At 42.8% G+C, this 17,696-nt stretch overlaps 1 protein-coding gene across 1 annotated transcript in view; it reads right to left on the bottom strand.

The window, feature by feature from the left end:
- Positions 1-17,696, bottom strand: part of DOCK2 (dedicator of cytokinesis 2) — a 400,191-nt gene that overhangs the window by 204,288 nt on the left and 178,207 nt on the right. The window contains exon 27 of the mRNA XM_080942111.1: positions 6,052-6,147. Coding sequence (XP_080798237.1) covers positions 6,052-6,147 — 96 coding nt within the window. The remainder of the gene's footprint in view (positions 1-6,051; positions 6,148-17,696) is intronic.

Genomic DNA, 17,696 nt, shown 5'->3' with positions numbered 1-17,696 from the left:
AACATGGAGCTCCTGCTATCATTCTCATGATGGCATTTCAGGTAGACATCACCAATCAATAAGAGTAGACATGGGCAGCCCAGTCTGCTTTACGACCCTGACTCGAAAGCAACAAAAACCAAAGTTTAAAGGTGTTAAGATGCTGCCAAATTTTGACAGTTCTCTGCAGAGAGAGAGTGGAGCCTTTCTCCTTTCTCCCTGTCTCTCTTAATCGAATGTCACCTCTTCCAAACCAAGCCACCCCCTCTCGACATCAAAGTCAAGCTCCTTGGTAATTCAAGGATTATAATAAACCATCTGTTGTCTGTTCGATTAGAATCTGGCAGAGAGAAATGGAAATGCATCAGGCCCCTCTTCGTCCTTGATTTTGTTTTTTCTAGACTTTCCTTTGTCTGTTTGTCCTCTCCAACAATCCATTGTGCAGACAGGTGATTTGCAGGATATTGGGAGTGGCAGCCACTAGGAAATGGTAATTACAGTGTGCTGAGCCAAAGGAACCACTGTGTGCCCCATAGAAAGAGGCAGGCTGCAATGCCACATGCCTTCCCAGTCAAGGTCTTATTTGGGATTTCAGAAGCACTGGATATAAGTGACATGTGTCAGAAAACATTGATTGTTTAATATTCCCAAGCAATGGAAACTGGCCAATAAAAATCATGTCTGGAAAATTAAAAATGATGGGTGGAATGGGAATATTTCTTTCTTGTCCAATCTCAATTTGAAATTAAATTGGAGCCTTGGGCAACTAACACAGGGACCCCTGACCCCCGAGTAATTACTTTTCACCACCATTTTCTTTACTTTCATATTCTTGGAATTGCTAGAAAGGCCCCTTTTGTGAAATCGGAGCTGTTATAAGAGAACTCCTTTTGGGTTTTTCTTCTATCTCCTATTGTTCCTGATTCAATTCTCTCTTCATTGTAGTTAAATCAGCAAATGGGAGTCACCAAGACTAAACGAAAGCTTGCAACGGTACCTCCACAGGGATCTGGGATCAGACCAAGGGATGGAGAAAGTAGGAACAAGCCAACCTTACATCACCTCCTCCCTCCCTAACTCATCAGCAGTTGTTATTGAGAAAGCACACTTAGTTAAAAAGAAAAGGCAGTCTGGGGGCAGATGCATGGGTATGTCTCCCCTGCCTTTATTAGCCACTTAATTTACTTGGTAAGTCTGTACTGAATACCTACCTGCTCTTCACAAGGTGTTCTGCTAAGGACAAAGGGACAAGTGGAACATGGTCCCTTCCCTCAGAGCTCCTCCAGTGTAGGAGAGAAATAACTTCGAAGCCTCTTCTGAGGATAGCCCAGATTCTCACAAAACACCACAGAAAGGCAGGCATGAGTACTCTGTGGAAACATGCACTTGAGTACAGTGTTGAAAGGACATGAACAGCAAGTGCATGAAGATGTACTAACCACTGGGCAGACAGACACAACCTCTCAAACATTATATGACCACAGAGAGGAGGTTAGCTCACAAACAAGCAAAAAATGACGAAAAACCCAAACAACAACAACAAAAGGGTAGGTGTCGTGAAAGGCTTTCAGAAGACCTGTTCTAAGTCCATTAGGATTGATAGAGTCTGCAGTCTTGTTTATGCAAGAATGTGGGGACCAGACCCTTCAGTCATGGCTGAATGTAGCATGTCACAGCTACTCTAAAGCACAGTTGGACAATTTCCTAGGGGGGGGGGATATTTTGCCCCATTTATTCCACTACGAAACATCTACTCAAGAGGAATTAAAATATGTTCACACTAAACCTATAAGCAAAATACCACAGCAGCATAATCTGTAATAGCCCAAAGTTGAAGACAGTCCAAAAACCCACCAACTAGTACATGGACAAGTAAACAACATGTTAATAAAATATAATATTATCCAGCAATAAAAAGGGACAGAGCGTGGCATGTCCCCAAATATGGATAGATTACAGAACATGCTCAGGAAAGAAGTCAGGTATGAGGAATCAAACTTGTATGAGTTCCTCATATGAAGTCCCCCAAAGAGGCAAATGGGTACAGCCAGTTGCTTAGGAATGGAGAATGGATGGAGAGTGAACACAAAATAACCCAGAGTGGAGAAAGGAATGACCAGGACTGAGTTACTGGAATGGGCATACAAGTGCACAGAAGTACTAGAACTCACAAAAACTAGTCTGTTTGATGCTTACATGTTCTAGGTAGAGCAGCTTCCTAAGAACACATGTCCATGATGGGTCTTAAAAGTTAGGCAGGAGGTCACCAGGCTGAGAAGGCACAAGAAACCATGGTAGAGAATACAGGTGCAGAAAGTGAGAGCCCTGAATATGTGTGGGCAATGTCCAGACATACACCTTCCTGGGCATGTAGACAAGACAGAAAGTCAGATGAAAGACTAAAAGAAAGAGAACTTGAAGCCACAGCAGACACTAGAAGGTGAGACTGATCTGAATGTGTTTATGAGCCATTTTATAGGCAGTGGGGAAGCCGCTGAGCATTGGAGAGCAGGAGCATGTTCTGACAAAGAAAACCAGATAGAGGAACGTGTATTGGAAAGTCCAGTCGTTAGGGCAGAGCATCCAAGAACAGACCCATAACAGAGGCAGGAGTGAAAGAGAACCAGTCCTCCATCACTTGCTGGAGTTGGTAATGCAGATGGACAGAGACTCATTGGACCAGATAGGCAGGAAAATAACAATAGACACCGCTTACTTAGTGCTTTCTACGGTTCATACCCTGCTCTAAAGAACTGCTGCTCTTAAGGAAAGGCTGGGAGGTAAGAGCCTGCTATACACAGAATGAGCCAAATGGATTGATGATCACCTTCAGATTCATTCCAAAGAAAAGGAATAAAGATTAGGAAGGTCATAAAATGCTTATCTAAGGCTCGCTCTGGGAGCCATGCATAGGAAGCTTCTAACTCTGTAAGAAATGGTGGTACTTCAACTCGGGAAGGGTGGTAAGTGAGAAAAATGACAAACTGTTTGCCAGGCTGTTCAGCCAAGAGAGGTAGGGGATCCTGGAACTGGAGTACTCTGTGGGCATCACCAAAGATTTGTCTGTCTGTCTGTCTGTCTGTCTACCTACCTATTTATCATCATCATCATCATCTACCTATCATGTATCTATCTTTTTATCATGTATCTATTCATCTATCATCTATCAAGCATCCATCCATCTATCTATCTATCTATCTATCTATCTATCTATCTATCTATCTATCATCTATCTACCTATCTACCTACCATCTATCTGTCTCTATGTCTGTCTGTCTTTCTACTGCCATCTATCTTTGCATGATGGGAGATGGAATCCTGGGTCTCACACATACCAGGCTCACTCCCAGTTCAGCCTTGTTTCTTTAGATGCATATAACATATGGTAAGTAACCAGGCTTAGAGAGTAAATCAGGAGAGGTAGACAAGAGTAGATAGAGCCAAGTTCGTGGAGGACCATGACACTCAGGCTCCTTTTAGAGGCCATATTAGAACATATGGGATAATCTGGGTTCTGTATCCATGAGGTAGGCTATCAAGAGATAACCACAGCCATTGCTCTCACAGCACAGTAAAGCAGAGATACCACTGTGCTTTTGCAAAGCTGAGTCTAGTTGTCAGAGAACCATACAATCTGCCAGTACTTAAAGGCTAGGACATTTCATATACAGTGTATCTTAATTAAATTTTTCATTTAATATATTTTGATCATGCTTTTCCCTCTTCCAATCCTTCCCAGATTCTGCCCCTCCCAATTTTATGTGCTCTCTCTCTCTCTCTCTCTCTCTCTCTCTCTCTCTCTCTCTCTCTCTCTCTCCATCTGTTCATCTGTTCCTCTCTCTCTGTCTCTCTGTCTCTGTCTCCATCTCTGTCCCTTACTTTCTTAAAAAAAAGAAAAAAGATCAAAGCAGACAGACAAATAAAAATGCTAAAACAAAATGGAGCAACGCCATCTCACCACCCCTTCCCTTCCTTCCCCTACAATCACATCGAATTTGTTTTGTGTTGGCCAACAACTGGGCAGTGTGCTGTAAGGAAATGAGAGACTGAAGACTTTAGTCCCAGTGAGATAACATCATCAAACCCCTACCCTCAAGGTTCAGGGACCTGAACATCTGTGTGAAAGAGGGGGTAGATGGCTGCAAGAAATCAGTGTCCTCTGGAGGAAACAGGACTGGTGCTCATATGAACTCATGGAGACTGTGGCGACACAGGCTCAAGCCAGCCAAATCTCAGTACTGCAAGGAATAAGTAGACACCAAATCACACCCCAACCTGTGAAAGCATTTGTAACTGATCATCTGCTAGGAAAGGAAAAATCATTTTTATCTAGTGGAAAGTTACTGGGTATACCAACCACACTGCAAGGCAGGCCCCATGCCCAAGGGTAGTTAGACATCACAAAACGTACAGAATGACTTTTGTCCTGTCTCAGGGAAGTGGGAATTCTGTTAACTATTATGAACCTATCAAGCATGACAGCAGTTGATCTGAGCCGAGTAGCGTTTCAGCTTCATACACTTCATTCATTCATCCATTCATCCATATCATTATTTAGTATTTATTGAACATCTATTATGTCGGGTGCTGTTATAGGACTCAAAAACACAGCAGGAATTTTTTTTTTTAAAGTCACTTCTCTGGACTTCTATATTTACAGTGAGAACAAGACAATAACAGAATAAAGCCCAGAGGAGACCTGCTGATAAAGATGAAGAACCACCCTAGAGCTTTTGAAACTGGTGGTGGGAACCCAGTGTTACACACTGGCATCAGAACCTGGAACCCTCTGTGATAGGTGGTTCCTGGGCCAACCTGATTCCGGTCAGAGAACCAGCCTGTAGGCACCAAGTAGAATTCTGTTTATGTGCAGGAGGAGCAGCACATCAAGGAATGACCAGGAGGCAGGGCATCCCCATAGCTGACAGAGGTTTGGAGGTTCTCCTGCCTGAGATGAGAAACTGCTAGCAGGTTTGAACAGGAGAGCAATATGGCTGGGTGTGATCCCTGCTGGGAACTCAAAAATCAGGCCCTTATTTAGACAAGATGGGGAGAGATTACACTGTTGGTGATCTGTTTGTTTGTTTGTTTCATTTTGGGGGGGGTCTGGGAGGGAAGACAGTCACACATAGAACAGCAATCTTCACTGCTTCAGAGTAGGGTGTTTATGCAGAAAAATTTCCCCAAATTAGTACTGATCCGAGAATACAGAATGCAGTAAAGAAAATGCTGACATGACCGCTCCATGGTTTGGTTAAGGGGAAGGTTTTTGTTGTAGGTAAGAGAGAGAAAATATCCAGAGAGAAAAAGCAGAGAGAAAGAGAGGCAGACCAGACTTGGCCAGGGCTATCTGCAAGAGGAGGGAGGATAGCGGTGCGGAGGAGGAGATCTTGTCATTATAAAGAGTAAAGATGGCAAAGTAAGCAGGAACAGGATGATAGGGCAGGTCTGAAACATAAAACAAAGACTTGTGGGTGGAGACTTAGGGCTCCCGAGGCCAGCATGGGCTTTGATTTGGAACAGAAGGAAGACGTAGGTGGTTCTGTGTGTCCCTTCTGCTAGAGGTGAGAAGAATGATTCCTTTTGGCAGATGAGAAGCAGTTTCACAGTTCCTAACCACCAGAAATCCTCACATAGTCCTTGTGTCTGGATCTATGGACTGCCTGGTGAATTGCCCAAGACCTAACACAGACAGGGTTCCCACAATCAAGCCACGTAGAAAATCAGCCCATAGAGCCCTGAACCCAAGCAACACTTGAATAAGGTCAAGGGAAAAGGCGAACAAGGATCTGAACCATTCGACCTTATTCTCTTATAAAAAAACCCCACCTCTCTGTCTGCTAGTGACCTGCCACTCCTGCTGGTACATCTCTACTGTGATATGCCCTAAGTCGTACTTTGTTTTGACAAATGGGACCAGTGTTCATGTCTTCCCAACTCAAAAGGAAGAACAACCCGACCCTTCATGCTACACATGAAGTAATGACCAGTGCTGGCGTTCAACGAGAAAAACCCACTCTGAAACTTTGAGGGAGTTCAAGGTTTGTTTGGCAGGAAGAAGGGCTTACTCACAATCAAAGCATGGTCTCGACCCATCGTGATGACTGTCCGGTTCACTGTGCGAAGCAGCTGGACCATGATCTCTTGGATGTGGTCGTAAGTGAAGGCCTACAATACATTGAGAGACAACATTTATAATTCTAACACTGGACCAGATCACTCTTCTGAAGACACAGACAGTAATGACCAGATGAAGATCATGCACCCCAGAAATTGTGTGGTTCCATTGGTCTTCCTCTGGGCATGAGTCCCCCACTCTCCAACCCTATGTCTTCCTAAGGCTCAAGAGTAGGAGGGAGAGGGAAATGCTCTCCTGACTTCTTTCTACAATTCTTTTCCCTGACTTATTATCAATTCCTATAGCTTGCATCACATAAATATGCCATTTCTGGTTACGGCACTAAATCGTTACAGTGCTTACTAAACAGCCAAGCACTTCACCCATTTTCTCATCAAGATAAGCAACATTATGACCACCCCTATTCAAAGGACCAGATGGAAGCTCAGAAAAGTGAAGTAACTTACTTGGGGTTTACTCAGCAAGGAAGTCAGGGGGAAGAATTGAGCCTAGCAGTCTGGCTCCTAAGTGTGCCTCTTTTTCACACTCTAGGGAGTAACAAGTTCAGGGTCACAGCTACTGCTGAGTCACTGAGGAGGCTTCATTAGTCTTGCCCATTTGTCAAGATAAATATAGTCTCTTCTAGCTCTTTCTGTGACTTCTGATCTTTCCGTTCTTAGAATATCTTCAATGCCCCATATTCATTACTCTTTTATCTTCTCTTCACTCCCTTTACAATCACATCAAATTTGTATAATGGCCTCCACTCGGTGTACTAGTCCTCGGGACTACATTTCTTGCCTTACCAAAATGGATATTAAAAGTACCTCTTTCCTCCAGACCTCTTGACCCTGGCTTCTTTTAAATGCCCATTCCTTTTTAGTCCAAAGAGCATCAATTAGATTCTCCAGGGAGTCTGGTATTTAAAGAGTAAAGCTGTGACATTCCAACCATCTTCTCCAAAAGCCCACACTGTGGAGACTGTCTAGAGGAGTGTTATGAGATTGGGTAGACTTGACCTTGGGCCCCACCTCTCCTAATCTGAGCTGGGTGCCCTTGGGCAAACTGTTTTTCCTTTTTGTGTTGCAGCTTCTGGATGTATGAATGTGGCCAACATCAAAACCTGAGTTACTGAAGCATCAGTTAGGGACCAAGATAAAGCCCTTCTGTCCCCAGAGTCCCAAAGTGTCTACCTACATCATGAGCTAAGTGGCTCCTGCACCTCGCCATTCCCCTGGTCTACATGAGCATCCTGGCCAAGCTTATGGATTCCCTGCACGTGCCAGAAAGTCAAGTCTGAGCCAATGCATAATATAAACCCTGGCTGATATGGAAATGTCACCCAAAGAATGTATAACTTATATGCAAATGGGAAACTTTCAAGATGATAAACCTGCGCTAAGCTGTAAAAGTGCAGCTACAAATCAACTACTCTTAATTGCACAGCGCCAGGCAAGTGGAGGCTAACCCAACAGAAGTGTCTTCCAGGCCCTAACTGAACGGCAGCTTGTAATTGAAATGACAAAATCAGTCTTCCCATTATGGCCCAAGCAAGGAAATTAATCCACCCAACCTAAACACATTGCAAATTGCAGTGATATTTTTTCCCTTTTAATAATCATCAACTATGATATCTGGAAGGGACTCTAATTGTCCTTTCTCTTCATAAGCCCAGTGAAAAGAGGAAGAGAGCCAGAGCTGAATAGGTTGGGGTGGAACCAACCCATCTTCTTGATGCACCCTAACCCCTCAGCGTTTTGAAGTATGGAACAGTATTCCATGACAATGGGTCTGCCTTATCACCTCTGGGGCAAGTTTTAGTAAGAGAGCCCAGACCTGGTACTGAATCATAATCTGAGTCTAGAATGTATGTGTCTGAATGGTGTGCCTGCCCTTTGTCCTTTCTTTTAATTTGTCTATTGAAACTAACTGGGAAATCTCCTGTGGTATGACTGTTTCTGATGCTGCTCTTTCATCCATGAAACACCCCTTTTTAAGAGGGGGGGTCCTCTCAGGTGGGAGCAGGAAGGAAGTAAACAGCACCTAGTCGGTATTTTGTAAGACTGCTTTGTTTTCCTTGGGTTCTAAGGTGAGTTATATTTACGGCAAATGTGCAAGGGGGAAAAAAAACCACCCCAAAACTTGAAAAGAAAACAAAATAAGGATCACATGGTGTTTTAATGGAACCTTTCTGATAAAAATCGACGGCGGCCTCTCTTGGGAAATGCAGTTCTGACAGACTGTCCACAGCTGATTAGACACCAAAAGTTTTTATCTCTGCAGAGCTAGAGAATTCCACCAGGGTGAGGGGTCGCCTTGTGAAAGATAGCATTTGGCGGTGGTTCATTGCTTTGGAAAAGGATCTGGCTTGGTTACTCTGTGCTAACATCACCTGTCTGAAACTTGATGGCAATTTTCTGTCCCTTCACCCACAAAAGATCAGGGCTTGTGTATTTTTCCTAAAGATTTATTTTATTGTTATTTATGTGTGTCTCTGTGAATGTGTGTGCTGGTGCCCTGAAAAGCAGAAGAGGGTGTCGGATCCTCTGGAACTGCATTAGTAGGTAGTCATGAGACATCCTACCCAGTATGGATGCTGGGAACTGAGTCCTCTGAGCAAGCAGGAAGTATTCTGAACCACAGAGTCATCTCTCCAGGCGCCAGGGTTTATACACTTTTAGGCAGCTCATTTGTCATTTACTTTGTTTCCCATTTCATCAGTGAAGTTAAAAACCTTGACACATGTCAGGTTGTAATTGAATGACCTGATTTTTTTTTAACATGTGGAGAATTCTATCTTGACACAAGAGATGTTGAACATTTAGGGTGTGTAGCAATATAAAAATGTTGCCAATTTTTATGAAAATTATAAATGTGTAAAGTTTTTAGAATCTCCAAAAAGGTTTATTTAAAATGAAACAACAATATCCTGGGTCTCTCCCTCATCACAGAATCTTTAATGCTCCAGTTGCTCGAGTTGTGACTCTGGTATTTATGAACATGTCATCTGTGACAGGTTTACACCATTCCATTCCAAAACAGTTTTTTCCACCTACTTGGTGGCTACATAATCTGAGGGCATGGCTGCTCCAATGTATTGTTGGGGGGGGGGTTATTGTAGAGATGAGGGAGACTGCAGCCAGAGGCATCTGGGGAGTCCAGAGCAGAGAGATATAGAAATGAAATGAGCAGGGCTAGCAGACTAGAGAGAGCCAGGACTGGGATGGGAGAGAGAAAGGGAGACAAAGAGAGAGAGACTGAGAGGGGAAGATGTAACAGTTGAGACCAAGAGTGCCCATGGCCAAAACAGCAGGGATATCTGGGAATGAGAGGCTGGGGGAAGGGAAGCCAGTGAACTGGAGGAGCTTGTAGGAGGAGGTGGGGTGGGAAGCTCTGAGAAGTCTATGCTAACGTGGACTCTGAAGCAGGTATCTGGGATGCTGAGGGACTTTGGAGGCCAGCATGTGCTCAGTATGGTGCCAAAGTTAGCCATTTGTTCAGAAGTTCTCTTGAACCTGTCAGTAGAGTTCCATGTTCAGTGTCTCACTTGAAAGTTGACTGCTTCACTCTGCCTTATCGGGCCCCTGGCTCCCACATTTCCCTTTCTCACCATGAGAGTATGGTTATGGTTTGATCAGATAGTTCATATTTAAGTGTTTTCAATACATAAATATTTCATCGGAGTTGTAAACCATGATAAATTCTGATTTTTCCATGTGTATATGATGTATGTTTATATATGTCTATCTGTATGTGAATGTGTGTTTGCATGTGAATTCTATGTGTGTACATGGGTATCTATCTATGTTTTCGTGGTGTTTGTATGTATATATTGCTGTGTGCATGTGCATATGTGTTTATGCCTTATGGTGGCCAGAGGTTTCCTCAACTACTTCCTACTTCAATATTTTTCTACTTTGTTATTTGAGACAGTCTCTCACTGAATCCAAAGGTTTTCCATTCAGGCAAAGTGCTTCTGGGATTTTCTGTCTTCTCCTATCCCACCTCCAAAGCCTAGGGTTAGAGACAAGATTAAGGACAAAGATAAATACATACGTACATATATACATACACACAGACAGACAGACAGATATAGATGTGTGTGTGTGTGTGTGTGTGAGAGAGAGAGAGAGAGAGAGAGAGAGAGAGAGAGAGAGAGATTAAATCTAAATGCTGATGGGAGAGACAGGAAGGAGAGGAAGAGAGAAAGAGGGAGGAGAAAGGAAGAGGCAAGGGTGGGAGGGAAAGGAAGAGAAAGAAAGAATGCCTCTTTTGCCCAACACAGCTGTAATATACGGCTGCCAGCATTTTCCTTGGCTGTGTTCTTATATAAGAGGCCTTTCCAATTTCATTCTTATCTTGAAGGATCACAAACACTCACCTGGAAAAAAAATACTTAAACTTTGAAGAGATAGTAATATAATCCAGCACAGACTCACACCCTTGCTCCCGTCGGCTACTAGAGATAGGTTTTTTTTTTCTTCATAAATTTGAGGTTTGATTTGGTAGTCTATCTTTCTTCCTCCCATTTGAATTAGATCCTATCTTAGAAGAGTTTGCTGTACCAGCTCCTGACTTTGGAAAGCAAGCAGCAGAAACAGACAGGGGGTAGAGGTGCCTCAGTGCAGTGATGACCTGGGTCAAAGCAGGCAATATTGTCCCGTCCTATCCTTTGTGCCTCTAACACAACACAGTGTGACTGCCCATTTTCTGGATAACATTTGGGCAATGCCTTCCAGAGGGCTGTGACAGCTTTTATTCTAGGAAGGGAAATCGAGAATCGGCAGCAAGGGATGTGGTCAAAGTGGGACCAGAGAGAGATGGGCTCTAATTTTGATGTTGTCAGCTAACCTGGTTGGAGGTCTCACTATGGAGCAAGGCCTATACTTATAGATCTGGCAACTCGTTAAATGTCTTACTTTACTCAAGGACAAGGCTCTACTCTGGTCCGAGGTGCCAACCACCAGGATACATAGCTAGTTCAATGACAATCTGAGAATAATGCTCTCCGGTCCAAGCTTTGTTCTAGCTAATTCAAGCTCTTTGAATGATTCAGACCGTGACTATTTTCAGCCCCCCAAGGCTCTATTATAACTGTCTTCAGGGCTGTGAGCAGTGCTGTACAAAACTCACATCTCACTACAGACACTACAGAGATGCCACTAGGCATGCCCTCTCCTTGTCTGTCTTAGGCCTAAATGATCTCGGCTCTCTGGGCCTCAGTTTCTTCACCTGTTAGATACAATGCCACCACACTGCCAGAACTGTGCTGGGCTTCTTGTGCCCAGTGATGTCTGGGATGTGGGTACCCAGTTTCACATGAACTGGGGAATCCTGCAGGCACCTGTGAAAAGCTTCTGAATTCCAGATGCTCAGGTGAGAAAAATTAGGTTCTGGATTTGGTTACACTTAGAGAAATATTCATCCAAGTCCCAGTCTCAGCCTACCCAATTCTAGCGCAGGCTTGCCTGATCCCAGTTCAAGTTTGCCCCCTCCAGTTCGGGCCAGCTTGATTCTAGCCCAGGCTTGAAGCTGACCATTATCTCCCTTCCTAGAAATGCATCTGTGAAGGGAAGGAGCATCGGGAGAAGTGACATCACTCTTAAAACCCATCTGAAGCACATACTAAGATAACCATTTGTGTACAAAGCTGCTTGTGTGCTATCTCCCTGAATATGTCCTCAGGTAGCAAGTTGTATCAGAGTTCCTGAGTCAGAAATCCTGTCTGATGCATGGTACCCAACCCACAATGGAACAGAAGGTAGAGATAGCTTGACTTGGAAATAAACTCTGTAAGACTTCAAAGCACTGATATACATGTGTGTGTGTGTGTGTGTGTGTGTGTGTGTGTGTATGTATGTGTGTGTGTGTATATATGTATATATATGTATATTATATGTATATGTATCTATATATCAGTTTTAAGCAAAATTTTTGGAAAAGTGCATGAAATTGTTAACACTGATGTCTGAGAAGGAGAAAGAGGGGAATATATATGAATATTAAAGGAAAATACTTATGTGTTATGGTCCCTTGAAAAATTTCACAATAACTGACCACCAGAATTCTTTCTCAGTGGTAGGGTAACAAAGAACAACCTGTACTGCAGGAAAAATGAACTCACAAGAGCCCGAGTGGATCCACCTTAGAGACTGCAGTGCTCAGAGGCAGCCCGCAGCCTCCATCCAGTGAGCCCTCCCTGACCACACGTGCTCTGAAACCCCCCCACCCGTGCTGGTCTCACACACTGGTGGCTATTGTTAACGTTGCTCGTCTGACAGAAGAACAAAGTAACACGAATTACTTTTTCTTCCTCCTAAATGGCAGAACTCTGAAATGTCTTATTCCATTTACAAATTGCTCTTAACTTCCATTCCTGACAGATTAAAACAAAAACTGCTTAAATCAACCTGGATGGGGGGTAGGGAACCCAACAGTACCATCGCTGTTAGCAACAATGAACATTACACTCTGCTTAGTGCCAAGCACTGGTTTTATGCAGATCCTGTACATTGGTCCCCCCCCCCCGAGAGCTTTGATTAAAAGAGAAGAAAAAATATTAAAAATAAAATAAAAAATGAAACCTTTCAAAATGTGTAATGCCAACATCTTAATGCAGGTGTGAATAAATACCGGATGAAACCAGATATGTACATATGCACGTGTGACATACTCTAATCTGTGCTTTGTTCTTCAGAATAAGAGTCACTTATGGAGGACTGGATAAAAGGATATAAGTAAAGATGGCAACTAATATTTGTTAAATTCTGACTGCATTCCAGGAAGCAGGCTGTGGGCTCCATACTTATCTCAATGCCTTTTGACAGACATGCTGGAGCTAAGTACCGTCCTATTTTACACTTCAGAATAGTTATTTTTATCATCGTCATTCTAGTTATCACCATTCAGTGTACACTGAGCCTTTGCTAGACACCAGGCATGGTAGGTTCTTCACGTGCACAATCTCTGAATTCTGAGAACAAGCTCGCATATCTGCGGCACTGCCTTCCGTGCTACACGTGAAGAAACAAACGGAGAGGTGTAGATATGGCTGGGCCAGGAACAGAGCTTCGGGTGATAGAGCTGGAGAAGAATCCTTGTCTTTCTGCTTGTCTTTTGCTTCTGGTGCTAGTTAACGATAACAACATTTCACAGTATATAATATCCAAAAGAACAAGCAAAGTGTATGTTCCCAAATGGAGAGACGTATTGCAGCTGGGTCTGGTAGTACATGCCTTTCATTCCAGCGCTCAGAGGCAAAAGCAGGCCGATCTCTGAGGGTTTAAAACCATCCTGGTCTACATAGTCAGTTCCCAGATAGACAGGGGTGTATAGTGAGACCATGTATAAAAGGAGGAGGAGGACCAGGAGGAGGAGGAAGAGGACAATTGCCATTGTAATCATCTTGTTGCAAAATTAGTGGCTTATCCACAACAAAGAATAAAAAGTATGACAAGACCATGGGACTTGCCACCCAAACTGCTCTACCTGGAAAACAGGTTTGTCAGCCTGAGTTCATTAAATCTGAGGCTTCGCTTCTTGCTTTTTGGAGTTCCTTGGGCAAAGCAACTGGCTTAGACACGCCTACTTTTGAAAGCCCATCTCAAATGTATCAAGGCTACTGAAAAGAAAAGAAAAAAACCCTCCAGTGTAAAAATAATCGATACGATCACATAAGAACTGAGTCATAATTGAGTCTAAGCTAGTATACTGTTCATTTTAAATAGTTACTTAAGCAACTGATAGTTTTAATTACTAGCGTCAATTATTTGTCTCGTATTTTGGTGCTGATTCATCATTTATGTCCAAATACCCTGGGCTTCTTTATCTAAAGTGTTCTGGGATACAAACTCTCAAAGCTTAGATGCAAACTGAATCAAAAGAGCAAATGGCCCTGCAGCCAGGAGCTCCTCTGAGCTTTCTGCCATAAAAAAACGGGACTCTGTAGGTTACTTGTAATAGTTCCAGAAACTTAACAAAAATTGCATACTCATCCCTCATCAATATTCTTGCATGGGCTACTGAAAATGTCAAGACTCACTGGGAAGAGAACACAAGGAACAAGGAAATCCATTTAACTTGGCTAGTCAGAAAATTCAGAATGGTGTTTATGTTGCACTGGGTTTTATTAATGAATAAACAAATTACTTAATCTTTAATGCATGCTGTTTGTTCGGTAGGTGATATATTTGAAAACGTGTGCATCCATGGGAACACACTAACTGAAGGACCTTATGATGCTGAAGGCCTTTGAGATGCCTCACCCAGCAAGCTATTGAAGCCGGGCTCCCATGACTCCACATGCCATTTCCCAGTGGGTCTCCCGTCTCCCTTCAAGACGCATCTTCCTTTTCTCTTCTCTTCACTGACAACTGAATTTCTTCTGCACGCAGCTTTTCTTTTTGCCCTTTTTATCATCGTCTTTTGTCTCCCCTCCTTCACCGTCTTAGTCATACTGTGGTTGTGGACATGAGCAATAGCCCCCATATTCCAAACTGTAACTCTGATACCTGAATTTCCACAGAGAAAATTGCACTCTTGACCCCAAGCTAACTTTCCCGTTACAGTGTAGCTCTTAGTAAGAAAACAAGCACCCCTGAGGAGCAGGTTATAATCTACTCACCCCTACCTGCCCCCAAACACTCCTGAGCAAGCATTATCAGAGAATATGAACTGGGTCTATGTCACTATTTTAGGTTTCGACACCTGGCATGGGTAGCTTACTTATAATAGATAACTGCTAGGATTTTCATCAAGCAGATACTAATATTATGTCATTAATTATGAGATCTACTAGGAGGAAAGAAGTCACGGTTGAGAGAACAGGGAGTGATTCTTTGAATTAGGACATAGAATCAGAGTGAAGAATCTGGAAGCTTCTGGGTGCAAACTTATTTTTGCTGTTCTTAACTTCACACAAAAGACCGGGGGAGAAGCAGGGGAGCCGAAATTCAACACCATCTTCTCTCTGTCCTACAGTGAAAATACCTGTAATCATCCCAATGTCCTCCAGGGACAGAACATAGGTATCAGCAACTCATTCTGCAATCACTGATAAGAGTTTCCACAGCAGAAACTCCCCAAATTAAAACCCTATGGTGCCCACATTTTACAACAGGCTCTTCCTACAAATTCCTTCCAAGTTCAGCAGACAAGATGCCAAGCCTAGAGTCAGGGGACATCTCTATACCCAGGCAGAACTCAGTGCTCTCACTAACTAGTCCAGTTAAGGATCGATTATGCCCATGGCTGTAGAAAAATTGCCAGCAAAGGAGGCTTCAGAGTCTGTGCCCTGAGCTATTTTTCTTTTGCCAGGACAAGACCGAAGAAGGATGCCAATCTCAAGAGCGTGAGAAGTGGCCAGAAAGGCCAATAAAGCTGATGAACGGATGTTTTTCCTTTGCTCATACACAAACACTCCACCATTGTTCTTTCTGTTCCGAATGAATGTAATTAAAGCCTTCCCCAGAAAGCCTTGGCTATAAAGAACACCCTGTGCTGCTGTGGCCCTGTCCGTGGTGCTGAAAAGAACAAAGCTTTACAAACAAAGGGTGTCTCTCCTTGTTTACAGAGGCACACTGTCTCTATTTCTCCTGACCCAACAAAGATAATTTTATCATTTTTAATATTGGTTATTTATCTCCTCCTCCAAATTTTGAATTTTAAAAATTATAGATTAAGTCTTATCTTACTACTACTAATAGTACCATCCTCATCCAGCTCCTTCTGCAACTCTTGGGTAGTTGTGCACCCTTTCCCTACTGTTTCTTTGCTGTAGATCAATTTATACACCTATAGTAAATTAGAGAAAGTATATATAGCTTTATCCTTCCTGATATATTGAAATCTTAAAAATTCTATTCTTGGGCCTTTCTTTGTAAAAGGGAGTCAGCTACCTCATTTCTAAGTCATGTCTATAAAAAAAAAACACTTTTGGGTTTTAATAGTAATATTTTTTCACAGAATATATTTTGATCATGTTTCTCTTACCCAAACTCATCTTATATCCTTCCACCTCCCTCCCCACCCAAAGTTATGCTCTCTCCCCTTGAAAAACAAACAAAAAGCAAATATTAAAGCAAGCAAACAAAAAACAAAAACAATAGGCATACAAACAACCCCTCCCCAAACCAACAAAAATGAAAACCAAGATATATAAGCATAAGAACAACCAAGCAGAGGTTGTGGTAGAACCCACGAGACCTGCCTAGGTTCAAAGCAATGCCCTTCCATGTAGTACATGGCTTGAATCCTTCTCCGACCAGCTCAGGTGAGCAGAAAAGTCTTTCTTCTGAATGCTCAACCTGCAGGAGGTCATCCTAGAAAATGACTATAATCAACTTCTTTCTGAAGCAAGTCCATCCCTGGAAGAACATTGAGGGTTTCTTGCAGAGGAATGTGTAATATTTGGAAGTAACCATCCGCCTTCGGTGTTCAAAAACCTAGGATGACTTTGGATCCTTTCAAAGCTACCATGATACCAAACAGATGTCCCTCCTAATCCCCATTAAAGCAGGATGGTCAGGACATCATCTGTTGCAACTCAAGACCTCAAGAAACATTCTCCAGCTTCGGCCATTTCAGCCAACCATATTGCTGAGATACTTGGCCTCTCAAAGCAAGGCATTGCTTTTCTCTGTCTCTGAATCTCTAGCACCAGACACAGACACAGGGTGGGAGTGTGGGACATAAATGCCAACTCCATCTGCTCATTAGAATTAATGTGGAAAGCTCCCAAAAGGTACTTCAGTCTCATTCTCTAATATTTATTAGTAATTATCAGATAAATACATAAATACATCCCCCTTGTCGATGGTCGGATAGGGCCAGGCTGCTGAAAGAATGGATGGATAAATGGAAGGGCATTGTTCAAGTAGGCTTGATATCTTAGCAATTTAGAGTTTGATGCAAAAGACATCTCTTAAGATTAAAGATGTTGGGGATTTTTTTCTTGTATGCACCACATCATCACCAACATCAACCACGTAAGTATGAGGCTGGGGCATTAGACTTAGTCTTCCGGGACAGATTCCAATTATATAAATATAAATAATTGGAATTGGGGTGCTATTTAGGAAGATTATAACTATCCTTCTCTGACCTTTACTGGATTGTGTAATTCTTGTACCAAATTATAAAGGCACGCCCTTCCCCACTAAGGACTGGCTTTACCCACAGGGGGAAAAAATATTTTACTTCTGCAGATATTGGTTTTCTAACTCTTGTCTTCAGAGACATAAACAGCATCAGCCTTGCCAGCGTTCCTACATCTCCTGTCCCCTGGAGGGGAAATGTGTGGTATAAACTGTAATACCAAGCAGAGTCAGCCATCTCCTTATCTATTCAGATTACACCTCTGAATTATGCAAGGGTATTCTTTTTAAAAGCATCAATCATTTACTGTATGAGCATTACCAGAACTGAAAATGGAGTCATACATATGAAAACTCTGGATTCACGGCTTCCCATTCTTCTGTGTTGTGCTCGGGTACTTATGCATGCAGACTCTCTGTGCAGTGTGTAGGCATTTGTATTCAGCTTCTCCAGTTAAGATGCCAGACGTGTTTTTATGAACACCCTGGATAGAGAAGGGACCTCT

Source organism: Micromys minutus (assembly GCF_963924665.1).
Source record: "Micromys minutus genome assembly, chromosome: 31".
Lineage (NCBI taxonomy): Eukaryota > Metazoa > Chordata > Mammalia > Rodentia > Muridae > Micromys > Micromys minutus.
This window is presented reverse-complemented; position numbering and strand designations above follow the sequence as displayed.